The sequence below is a fragment of the Enhydra lutris genome, unplaced genomic scaffold, assembly GCF_002288905.1.
Source record: "Enhydra lutris kenyoni isolate GAN:26980312 unplaced genomic scaffold, ASM228890v2 scaffoldscaffold64, whole genome shotgun sequence".
In the NCBI taxonomy this organism is placed as follows: domain Eukaryota; kingdom Metazoa; phylum Chordata; class Mammalia; order Carnivora; family Mustelidae; genus Enhydra; species Enhydra lutris.
The window spans coordinates 9,537,108-9,550,086 of record NW_019154148.1 but is presented as its reverse complement, the minus strand read 5'-3'; the positions used below and the strand labels follow the sequence as shown (position 1 = coordinate 9,550,086).

General features: G+C 41.3%; 1 protein-coding gene across 2 annotated transcripts; it reads left to right on the top strand.

The window, feature by feature from the left end:
- The first annotated feature begins 213 nt into the window (after positions 1-213).
- LOC111158864 (T-cell-specific guanine nucleotide triphosphate-binding protein 1-like) lies at positions 214-12,461 on the top strand. 2 transcript variants are annotated; one of them, XM_022521165.1, is made up of 2 exons: positions 214-391; positions 10,806-12,461. In XM_022521165.1, exon 2 carries the CDS (start codon positions 10,826-10,828, stop codon positions 12,083-12,085), a length of 1,260 nt encoding a protein of 419 aa, XP_022376873.1. In that variant the 5' UTR covers positions 214-391; positions 10,806-10,825; the 3' UTR covers positions 12,086-12,461. The 2 variants fall into 2 exon arrangements, with proteins under 2 accessions (XP_022376873.1, XP_022376872.1); XM_022521164.1 differs by lacking the exon at positions 214-391 and adding an exon at positions 8,197-8,266.
- The last annotated feature ends 518 nt before the right edge of the window (positions 12,462-12,979 follow it).

The window sequence follows — 12,979 nt, the reverse complement described above, 5'->3', positions numbered from 1 at the left end:
AATACACAATAACAATGACCATGGTGGCTTTCACTTTCCCGTCTTAGAAATGGCTCTGTTTCTCAGAAAAGGAGCCCTCAGAACTTAAGTTTCATTTCCTGTTCCTGGAAATGCAGAGCTCTACACTGGTAGCTGCTTCTCAACTACTGGCCAGATTCCGTTAAAGGTGGAGCAGTGGACAGAGATTATTTAAATCCTGCCTGTTCCTCACAAGCATTGCACATATTTAATCACTGCAGTGACCACAGCAGCACACAGGACCTGTTCCAGTGCAGGGAGTGTTTCTGTTGTGGGCTACAGGGAGCACTTCAACCAGGCTCAGCATTTCCTGTGCTGTCAGGGGACACATTCAGAGCTCAACTCTGACACCAGAAGTCTCCTCCAGGACCTGGTAAGCAAGAAACCACTGTGGATTGAGTACAGATTAAAAAATAGAATTACAGATCTATAGGTCTGAGGTTGGGAGAGTCTGCATACTTGACTTGGAGTTCTGTGGACGTGGAAGCCTGAGGGGCAGGATGTTTGGTAGATGGCTGTAAGTCAGAGTTTTTAACTATTTGGGATATTTTCAGAGGGTGATTGGAGAACAAACCTTATTCCTGTGAACTGCAGAAGGAGCATGTGAATGTCTGGGGTGTCAATGGGAAGGGCTTTTCCCTCAAGAACTCCTGGATCAGACATCCCCCATCTCATCCCTAAATGCTTTCCCTGGGGAGACAATGCATGCATTATCAGTTAAAACAAAATTCAAGTGAATAAATTTTAAAGAGCTTTTGGATTTATTAAATGATGCATGAATCTAACAAATAAGAAGGCGTTTCACTGAGCTGTAGGAATGGAAATGTTTTTAAAGGAAAAGAAGAAGGGAAAAAGAAAGAAATTATTGACTAAGAATCACTTTTTTTAGTCAAGATTGCTCTCCTAAGGGGAAGGGAAAGGGTCTATCAGCAAGTTTCCCATGGTTAATCAGGAAATTCGTACACTGACTGGTTAAATTATACATGCCCAGGGGAATGAAACTGTAGTTAGGTTAGGTATTTGGCCTTGGTTTAATGAGTCCAGGCCTTAACTTAAGTGGCTTCAATGGCCCTGTGACTATGTGGCCCCTCTGGAACTTCTTTTTCACAATTTCCCTACTGTGATCAGATGCTCAGCTTAACTTAGAGATTGGTGCCAACTTGAGCTACTGTTCATTTGTTCTCACAGCTGTTGATTCTCTCCATGGTATTCACATGTCATGATGTTTTCCCTCAATCTCCACAATATTCACTGGTGATGACTTTCAGGTTCAGTTTTGGTGTCAGCAATCCCCTACATTTATTTTCTGAAGTTCCAGTCTCAGGGAGATTATTTGCTTGGTGGTTAGCATGTCTGAACATGCATTTTAAAATTTTGAAGAACACAAAGGATACCTGGCAGATTATTATTATTTTTATAAACAGATAGTTTTCAAAGGTTGGAGTGCACTTTGAAGCCATGGTACCCAGGACCCAAACACTCAAAACTGAATAAGTCAAAGAAAGACCCCACTGAAGAATCATCTTTTTAGGCTAAGTGGCTTGTTCAGTGCTCATATGTAGTTGTGTTTCAATTTCCCCAAAAGTGTTAATCTGGATGTAGCTGGTGTATACTGGTAGTCACAGTATAGACAACTCTTGCTCAGGTAAAAGATAATCAGAGTCTGTCTTATTGTCAAGAAAATCTTTGGCTAGAGAGTCTAAGGATCTTTGTTGGGTAGCTATGCTCTTAGTAATGGATTCTGTATTATATTTAGGAGTTAAGGACAGGTTCCTAACCAAATTGTCCTGTAAATTTAATTGTTAACCAGGAAGCTTAACTCTGTCAAGGGTAACAATTCCTGGATCATGAATGTGTCCTGGTTAGTCTTTTTTAACTCAGTGATGTAAATCCAAGGGAGCCAACCAATGTGATGTCATATTTCACTTGAGAAAATTTAGGGACATGATTAGATTTTCTCTTAGCCTGAAATAAAAGGCTGTTTTACATTCTTGAGTTTATTCCCCCTTCTGAGCAACTGGCTCAGACATATAGCTGAAGGAATTATTTTTCCAAGACTATGCCAGAATAAAGGAAAGGAGAAAAAGGAGAAAGGGCTACACATTTAGTTAAAATATGAGGACTTGATCTGTTGTCTCAGATGAAGGCAGTCTACTTCAATATTGGCTACTATCTTCCTCATCAGTTTGATTTAGAGGTCCCTAGCATCTGTGAAGGACTAGATGTCAAGTAAGGCCTTCTTTAGCTGTGAAATGCATACCCATGATTCAACACCTTCTAGTTTTGTAGTAATTTCAGTGGTTGGGAGCACTTGGTAAGATCCCTTTTGATCAAGTTCAAAAGCTGTATTTTTCTGATGACAATTCCAGAATACCCAGTCACCAGGCTCTAGACAATGACCAACAGTATGCTTTGAATTGAGATCTTGGAAGACATCTTTAACCTATTGATGACAGGCTAGATGGTAAAACACTAAATATTTTGCCATAGTTGGTCATACTAGCACGAGACAACAAGGGATCTCCAGAAAATTGTGTACCAGTAGACATTGGTCTGCCAGTGACTATGTTGTGTGAGGTGAGTTTACATTGTCCAAAGAGGGTACTTCAAACAGTCAGCAAGTCCAAAGGCAATACCTTAGGGCAGGGATGTCTGGTATCTTTTGCTAGTTTAAAAATTTTAAGTTTGAGGATCCCATTAGCTCTCACAACCTTGCCTGACGATTGAGGGTGATAGGGCCAGTGATGATTCCAAGAAGTGTGCAAGGTTTTTGTTAAAGGTGGTAAAATTTGTCCAATGAAATGGCTGCCTCAATCACTAGAGATTATGGAAGGTATACCCATCTGGGAAATACGTTCTCTATCAGTTTCTGTGCCACTGTGCCATCAGCTTTGTAGCACGGGAAATTTTCAACCTAACTGAAAAATACACATGTGATAACAAGAACGTATTGATAACCTGAACTAGGTGACAATTGGATAAAGAAGAGCTTCAGGTGTTCAAAAATACCAAGAGAGGAGGTATGAGCCTTCTGGGTTTTCAGTGAAACTGATAGGCAGCAATAAATACAGATGGAAATGCGTTTACTTTACACCCAATAAAACACAATTCCTGACTTGGGATTATATTATAAAGCTGCAATGATCAAGATAATTCAATATTTATGGCACTCTCCTTAGATAAATTGTTCAAGCCATATTGTACTGCACAGTAACAGTGAAGGATGTAGATAATGGGGGCTGAAGGGACAGGGCCAGCTTTGTTATGTTGTCGAGTGATTGACTGACCTTATAAGAGCAAGGGAGTTAGAAGGACTGGGGAACAGGGTGTCAGGGGCATTATCAGATTTGTTAACCCAAACCTGGATGTCAGATCCACACCCAACTCCCTGCAAAGGCATTTAGATGACAAACAACAAGGCTCTGCAAAAATGTTTGATACTTTGTCAAAAATTTAAATAGGAAATGAGGAAATCCTACCATCTATAACAGGGTGTACCATGAAAGCATTATGTTAAGTAAAATAAATCAGACAGACAAATACTGCATGATCTAACTGATGTGTGGAATCTAAAAATAATAAAATAAAATAAGTTCATAGAAAAAAAGACCAGACTTGTGGAGAGGTGGAAGCACAAGGTAAGAAGGAGGAAATTGGAGGAGGTGACCAAAGATACAAGATTTCAGTTATAAGAGAAGTACTAGGGAGGTAATATATAACCTGATGACTATTGATAATGTCTCCATATGATTTATCAGAACATTTTTAAGGCAATATATCTTAAGAGCTCTCATCACAAGAAGAACTGTTCTCTTTTTTCTTCTTCTTTTCCTCTTATTGAGATGATGGGTGTTAGCTGAACCTATTGTTGTAATTGCACAGTATACTTCACAGTATATGTAAATCAAATCATCATGCTATATGCCCTAAACTCATACAGTGATGTATACCCATTGTTCTTCAATAAAACTAATAAAACAATTTAAACAGAGTTACCCAATGAGCCAGCAATTCCATTGCTAGTTATATACCTAAGAGTGGTGAAAACATACATCTAGGTAAAACCTGCATGCAAATGTTCATAGCAGCGTTATTACAACAACCCCTCAGATGGAACTAACGCAGTTGTCCACCCACTGTTCAATAGATAAAGAAAAGTGTTCTATCCATACAAGAGATCATTATTGGGCAAGGTAAAAAGATAAAGTACTGATACCTGCCACAACATGGATGAACCCCAAAACATTATGCTCAGTGAAAGTAGACAGCCCATTGGACTCTGCATTCTGTGATTCCATTCATATGAAATGTCCAGAAAAGGCAAATCCTTGGGCACGAGAAATATATTGCAGGTTTCCTAGATCTGAGGAGCAAATGGTATGAGGGAAAGAGAGATGGCAGTCAAGAGGTACAACATATCTTTTGAAGCACTCGGTGTTATACACAAACAATGAGTCATGGAACACCATATCAAAAACTAATGATGTACTGTATGGTGACTAACATAACACAATTTTTAAAAGGATATCTTTTGCATAAGGAAAATATTCTAAATTTGATTATGATGGGTGTACAACTTTGTGAATATATTCAAAGCTACTGAAAACTTTAAAGGCATGAATCATAGAATGTGTAAATTATATTTCAATAGTCATTGAAAAGAAAACCAGTAGAGGTGCTCATTTAGGAGATGTGCACATGCTAGGGGCTCAGAGGAGACCACTGAGAAATGCTCTGCAGCTGTTTTGCCAGTAGTCAGCTCCTAAGAAGGTTATAGACAGAGGGGACTTGAACTAAAGAGCATCATGAGGGTCATTCAGTCAGGAGCCAGGCAGGTATAGATACTCCTCCGCCCAGACTGCATGAGCAGGATGTCGATTTAGGGAAGTCTGTAGGGTAGAAGTAAGCGTTTGCCAACTTTCCATACCCCTCAATCCTGAGGACCCACATATCCTCACTGCATATGTCTTCAAACACAAGAATAATTGTTATTTTTAACAACAGTGAAAATTGCATGTTCTAATGCATGAGGGCTTCCTTCCAGATCTATCAGTGGGGTCTCCTGATGCTGCTGGAGATGGTGCTCACATCCAACTCCTCAGATTTCTGCCTCAGAAGGACCACAGTCCAGTGGTGCAGCTTCTTGATCATCTCCACCTACCCCTGCCTGCTTGTCTTTCCACACAGCTGGGTCCTGATTGTGTCACTGTCCCCCAGACTCTGATGCTTTCATCCAACATGAGCCCTGAATTCACACACAATGAGGAAACTGCCAAGACTCCCAACTGAGTTTGCAGACAACTCAGCCCCAGGGCACTGTGAACATTTTCACATTGGAAATTGAGTCCCAGTGTTTTATCCTGTGAAGCAGGGAAGCTATGCTACCACTTCACAGGACTCTACTGAAAGGTTTATGGTATGATCCAGGGGAAGCTCTGGGCAGGCCCACCAGCAACCTCTTGGTGAATTCTCTCTGGTCTTCTTAGGACCTCTGAGGAAGACTTTCCTCTGGTTCTTCTTACTCCCTCCAACTCTTACCACAGTGTATGAAGATTCTGATCTGTGAGTCTGCCTGGGCTGGATCTTCTGCATGCCTTTTCTTGATTAATCTTCCCCAAGCTCTATTAGTTAAACATTATTATTTCTGGTTACAAATGAAGAAATAGTCTCACAGACAAGAAACAAGCTTTGAATTACAAAGCAATGATGGGGGATCCAAGACTTAAACCCACAGTTTGATTCTCTGTTTCTATCTAGACAGGAGGGGACAAGGATCCTAGTTAATGCTGAATCTCCAGCCCCAGTGATGATTGGATGCTGATGCTTCTTCTGGGGACCTGTGTCTACTTATTGTTATCAATTACCATTTACCCCTCCCTAGATGCACCCCAAATTAGTAAATTTTAGCAAAGAATGAAAGTCACAGTACTGTCTCTGTTCCCATCCTCACTCCACATTAAAGAAAATGCACTGATAAGCAAGTGTGAAGGAAAATCCCACAATGTGTCCCCACTTCTCAGGACTTTTTCAGGGAACTTGACTCCCCCCTTGGGAGATAGAGATGCCTAAAGAAATGATCAGAGGATGCAGGGATTTCAGAGGGAAAGAAGCTCATGAAATATGATGTAATCACCATCTCATCTGCTTTGAGACCAGAATCCACTGAGGCCTTTACCCACAAAGACTGCAATGGTCTCCACCAGGAGCCCCTGTGACAAACTTGAAGTGCAATAGGTCAGCAAGGATGGTGTCTCCTCCTGCATGGAGTGGAGGTGCCCTGAGCCCAGTGAGGGAGTGAATGACATGGTGGTGAGGAAGAACATGCATGGATAATGCTGAATAAAAGATAAAAAGATGGAGCCCTAGCCTGGGTTAGGCTGGAGGAACATTCTGAAATAAGAATACTTAAGAGTAGCCCTCCCTTACCCTTGTGCTCAAAGCTTTCTTTAAGAACTCTCTTGACCATGCTTAGCAATAGCCTGGGTTCTTGTTTATGGGGTACATAGAGTTTCTAGGAGACCTGAACTGCCATCATGACTCTACGGAGACAATCTCCTGGATGAGTTCCAGGCTCACTGATTTGGTTGTATGAAGGGGTTTCTTCTGTCCCTGAGCATACTGTGTATTCTGCTTGCCTATAAATTTGCCCCTACTATGGGATGGGGAAGGCTGGATGACCTTATTCATGGTCCTGTGGGGCCCAGGCCAGCCAGAACATAACACCTGGCCTAGAGCCCTTGAATTATTTTCCTGGTTTGTATAAATCCCATCACAACATCTCACCTTGATTTCTCATGTGCTAGATCAATTGAAAACAACCCTGTCTCTTCAAAAAGTTAAAGTCCAAGACAGTAATGTTTCATCCCGTATTAGAGACTTGATATCATGAAAATACACAGGCAGATCTTGCACTTACAATAAATAATTCCCTAGACTCTACCTGGTGTCCTCAGTGCCCAGCAGGTATAGGACTCATTTCTGCTAGACGAATGGAGCACGATATACCATTGTACACCTTTCACTTGGTTGTTGATAGGTAAATTAATCTTCCTTCCTAAATCTGTCACCTGAAATGCTGAATCCAGCTCATTCACACCCCTTTGGAAAGCAAGTAGAGGCTGGGGCAGGGTACAACCCCTTCTATCCAGAATAGGAATGGCAGCTTAGCATATACCTACACTTTTTCAGACCATTTCTGTGACTATGTCTGACCCAAACATGGATTTGGCACATGTCCACTCACCTGAACCCAGGCTGGAACCTGATCCTCTCCCCAGATACCTGTTCATTTTGTCCCTCCCCTGCACATAGTACTAGACAACCCTACTCATGAGACTTTTTAAGGCAGTACTGTGCCCATGTGACATTGCCAGGTCAGGGTGGGAGATAGGTAACTCTGGGAGAGTTTGCAGAGTCTTCCAGGAGTGGTCCATGTGTAGATATTGTTGTGTGTGAGCCTCCAAGACACGGACCCAGAGGTTGAGGAGAGGCCGTCAAAGATCAGCCCAGGGAGCAAGTGGCCCCCAAGCTCCCAACTTGCAGATCCTTCTCATGTTTTACCTATGATCTCCTCTATCTGAACAGGCTTTGAGGGTCTCTGAGTAAAGAAACATAGGCCTTTAGAGAGGGAGTTCAGAGAGCAGATTCAACTAGGGAGGGAAGTTTTGCTTGCAAGAGAACCAGACCCTGTGAGCAGAGCTTTCAAAGTCTTTGAAGGAGACCAGTCATAAAAGATGCATTTCACATAGGAATTAAGTACACACTCAACACACAAGCATGCACACACATGCATACACCTGAATAATGATTGACCAACAGTTTGCCTACCCTTCATTTTGATCTACTGCATCTATTCCAATGGGTAACTTTTTAAAACTCTTGTTATAATGCACCAAATAGATTTCATGAGCTAAGGAGCTCAAGTCAGAGGCTGTCATCTCTCCTGTTGTTTTCACACTTTACCCAGGCAGAACAGAATCACTCCAGCCCCTTGCTCAGGGTGGTAACCTCAGGAGGACTGTGTCTGCATTTTCCAGGGAGTATAGGTCTCTGGATTTTCCTGTGCCAGGGGCTCCAGAGACACTACACCAGACTCAGCACTTTTTGTTGTTTTAGTAGAAAAGTAATCTCTGACATCAGAAATCTCCTTTCTCTCCAGACCTGGTGAGTGAGCAAATTGCGTAATTGCAATGATGAGATACTGACTTAAAGCTTGGTGGATTGATGTGCAAGTCTGACTCGTTGAAGGGTAAGACTTCATCCAGCTGTCCATGCCCTCGTCTTTGGAGAAAAGAGCACCATAGTCTGAAGATGCTTCTTTTTCTTCTTTTTTTTATCAGAAAGATTTAAGAAAATTTGGAATAAGCAGGATGTTTAATGGGTGTCTCCATTGGAAACTATCCCAACTTTAAAGGCAATCTAGCCTTTCATACCATAGAGCTATTTCAAAACTCAAGGAGTTTTAATAATCAGTAGCAGGGTAGAATAATTCTTTTGTTGGGAATTTATTTCCATTCATTCAGGCTATAACAAAACACCACAGACTAGGTTGCTTATGAACAGAAATATACTTCTCATACTTCTAGAGGATAGGAATACCCAGATCAAGGCATCTTTGTTTCCGCATTTGGTAAGAGATAACTTCCAAGGTGGACATGGCAGAGTGGGCAGCTGGGTCACCGAAGTCTCTAAATCTTGAATCTCTGAAGCACTAATCCAGTCACGATCATTCTGCCCTCATGACTGAGGTACCATCCACAAATCTGCCGATTAATACAGAGCTTTGAGCTTATGAAATTAAGTGGAGGACATAAACATTCAGCTCACAGCAGTCATATAGATAAAAATCTGTCTGGGGAGATTCAGAGTCAAGAGTGCTAATCATTACAGTATGGAGCTGCCATTGTCTGTGGAGGTTTAATTGACTTCCCACTCTCACCTGAGAATATAGCACCTTTGTCCTGTTTCAGTATTTTTGAAATATAATTTTCTCTTTGGGGGATTTCTCATTTAACAAGTAATATCATCGGGGCACCTGGGTGGGTCAGTGGGTTGAGGCCTCTACCTTTGGCTCAGGTCATGATCCCGGGGTCTTGGGATTGAGCCCCGTATCAGGCTCTCTGCTCAGCGAGGAGCTTCCTCCCCCGCCCCCTGCCTGCCTCTCTGCCTGCTTGTGATCTCTGTCAAATAAATAAATAAAAATTTTTTAAAAAAGTAATATCATCTTCATAAGTAAGCTGATAAATAAAGTCTTTAACACACATTTATTTTATATATTTTTGGGCAATCATGATTCTCCCTCTTCTGAAAATTTTCCTTGCAGGACTTGCAAGATGGGGATGAGCATTGAGCACATCCTTCCTCTTAAAAGCATACTGGTAGTCCCATAAGACACAACTGTGTAGGTATAAATATTTTTAAAATCACAGTTTCCTCTCTCATAGTGAATGATAAAAGTCCCCATTACTAGTAACCTAGTAATATTTCCTTGAATTGCCATGATTTAATCAGATATCTAGATTTAAAGTCTGTGCAGAATTGAATAGGGAAAATTAGAGCTCTTATCTATTTCCTCTGCCACTTCCTGTTACATGATCTAAATCCCACCCAAATTCTCTCATGAGGTGAGGCAAATGGACATTAAGCTCCCATGAGGCAATTTTTACCACAAGGACTAAGTGCTTGGCTATCCCCCTTATGGAACATACGTCCTGATGGGCTTTTCTCTGACCCCTGCCTCTCCCAAAAGATAAGTCCTGACCCTATTTGTTGCAAGAGATGGGAGGTGAATTATGTCTGCAACTCTTCTGTGCTCCCCAATGTGTTGGCCTGACTGATTCTTTCTGCAGAATGCAAGTGTGTTAAGCTCTATATTGAAATTTTAGGAAAAGCAGAATGTCTGCAATAGTTTCTCATTGTTGTGTAATAAATTAACACAAATTTAACAGCTTAAGACAAAACCCCAGATTTATTGGCTTATAGTTCCAGAGAGAGTTATCCAAAATGAAATCTTAAAGGAGCTAAAATCAAGATGTCAGTAGGTGATGGGTATTAAGGAGAGTACTTGTTGTGATGAGAATGGAGTATTATATGTAATGATGAATCACTAAATTCTACTCCTGAAACTAATATTACACTATATGTTCACTAACTCTAATTTAAATAAAAAACTTGAAAGTAAAAATAAAATAATAAAATAAATCAAATCAAGCTGTCAGCAAGTTTGCTTCCTTCTGTAGGCTCCAAGAGACAATCTATTTCTTTGTCTTCTCCAGCTTTTGGAACCTGCCTGAATTCCTTATCTTGTGACCCTTCTTACATCTTTCTGGATCTTCATTTCTATCTCTGCCTCCATCATACCATCTCCTTTTCTTCATTTGGCCTTGCTTCCTTCTTAAAAGGTTCCCTGTGATTATATTGAGCCCATTTGGATTATCCAAGAAAATCTTTTCATCTGAAGATCCTGAACTTCTTCATACCAGCAAAGTGCCTTTTGCTATGCAAGGTCACACATTCACAGGCTCCGAGGTTCAGGATGTGAAATCTTTGAGTACTGTTACTCTCTATTCCACAGGTCCTGACTCTTGTGAAATAGGAAACATAAGAGTAGACAAGTAGTTTCTACTGCAGCATGAAAACAAAATTCATCAGGAAAAGTAAATCAGAGTAACATTAATAAATGTGAGAGAATGGGAATGGGCAGTTGAGACCTGTGTGTTTGCTCACCTGACATTGTGTCTGTTCTGCTGTTCCATTTGTCTTCCTAATTCACTTTCCTTTTCCCACAGACATTCCACAATCAGCCAGCATGGATCAGTTCCTAAATGACTTCCTGGTAGGAAAGAATTTTCAGCAGTTGGCCACCAACTTTGTCCCTCACTATACCACATTAATCAGTAAGGTAGGGGGAATCCTCTCTCAAGAAAATCTTGGTAGAATTCAAGCAACCCTTAAAGAGGCCAAGCTAAAAGATGTGGCTGACATAATTGAGGAATCACTTGTGGCAGCAGAGAATGCTCCACTGGATGTGGCTGTGATTGGGGAATCTGGCACTGGGAAGTCCAGTTTCATCAATGCCCTGCGAGGACTTAGTTATGAAGAGGAGGGTTCTGCAAGTGTTGGCGTTGTGGAGACTACCAAGAAGAGAACACCCTATCAACATCCCAAATATCCCAACGTGACCTTCTGGGACCTGCCTGGAACGGGAACCCCCAATTTCCAACCACATGAATATCTAGAAAGGGTGGAATTTGCTACCTATGACTTCTTTATCATTATTTCTTCCTCTCGCTTTAGCCTCAATGATGCTTCGCTGGTCAAAAGTATCAAAGAGATAGGCAAGAAGTTCTACTTTGTTAGAACCAAGGTGGACAATGATTTATATAATGAAGAGAAACGCAAACCCACTTCTTACAAAAGGGAGAGAGTGCTTCAGAAGATACGAGACAACTGCCTGGCTAACCTCAGCCACATTGGAGTGCCTGAGCCATGCATATTCTTGGTCTCCAACTTTGATCTGGATGACTTTGATTTCCCAACACTGGAAGAGACCCTGCTGAAGGAGTTCCCTGTTCATAAGTGCTACACCTTTGCACTTCTGTTGCCCAATTTGTCCGAAGCTTCCATTGAGATGAAGAGAGCTTTGCTCAAGGAGAAGATCTGGCTGGAAGCCCTGAAATCTTCTGCTTTGAGCTTCATCCCCTTCATGGCCTTCTTTAACTGCTTTGATTTTCCCCAGCAGGAAAAGTGCTTGAAACATTACCAGAGTCATTTTGGTTTGGATGAGAAGTCACTCAAAGGGACTGCGGAGAAGCTGAACATGTCTTTGGAGGATATCAAGAGTTTCACCAAATCCTTGAATGTCCAGTTCCTTGTGCAGGATGACAACATAGGAGAGAAGGCCATGAAATGTGCTGAATGTTATTGCTCAGTAAATGGAGGCCTGCCATCCACCATCTTCCAGTTTTTTAAAATCTACTTTCTACATTTGAAATTCATCAATACAGTGGCTGATGATGCTAAAATTCTCTTGAATAAGACTTTAGAGAGCTTAAGCCTCAGAAGATGACACAGAGATGGCTCAGAATGCCAATCAGCCAGCATGGATCAGTTCCTACATGACTTCCTGGTAGGAAACAAACAAACAAAAAATGGGCCTCAGGCTTTGTGTTCTGTAGGTGGGGTCCTCTTCCACCCACCAACAAGGCCAGATCTTTCCTAAAGTGAAGAGAATGTCTCTCCATTGGACAAAAGCATTGCTCCATACTGATACTCTGCTGCCATGAAAAGGGAATTTAACCATGACCTCTTTCTTCATTCTTTTGGCTATTTTGCTGAAATCATGATATAAAGTACATTGCATGGTTTTCATTAATTTCCATGTGTTATGAAGTAGTTTACATTTGCTCCATTTACTCAGATAATAAACATGTGGTAACAATCAAGATAACTGTTGTTCACTGGCTTTTCATGAATGATTTTCTCCAGTCATCAGATCAATACCCTCCTCACCAGAGTAAGGGCAATCCACAACTATGGGCACATATCTAAGTGAATAATTTAGTGTGTACTGGAACACTACAGGAAGGAAGGAAGTTGAAAGAGGACTGGGAAATGTTCCAGGATGTCATATTTTCAGATACTACAGGGGAACGGAGGGAAGGGAACAAATTCAGGATTTATCTTTCTAACACTTTACAAACATTAGATGGGATGAGAGACCTGTGAACAGGAAACAGTGAGGGACAGGAGGTATGAGAGAGTGAAGCTGAGTTAGGAATGAGACTGGAAAGCAAAGATGAATTCAATTAGACAAGCTGGAGGTATAACATGCTTCGCTTTCACCCAAATTTCCACATCAGACTTGTGAAATGGGGCCAGAAAAATCAAAATACCTGCTTCAAGACTCAAAGATAAGAATCCTGCTCTTACTATAAATGAGATTTTTCCACTTCTTCCCCAT

Coding starts and splice junctions, on each gene's coding strand:
- LOC111158864 (XM_022521164.1), top strand. CDS start 8,242: ATGTGCAAGTCTGACTCGTTGAAGG. Junction 8,267..10,805: donor CAAGTCTGACTCGTTGAAGG/GTAAGACTTCAT, acceptor CTTTTCCCACAG/ACATTCCACAATCAGCCAGC.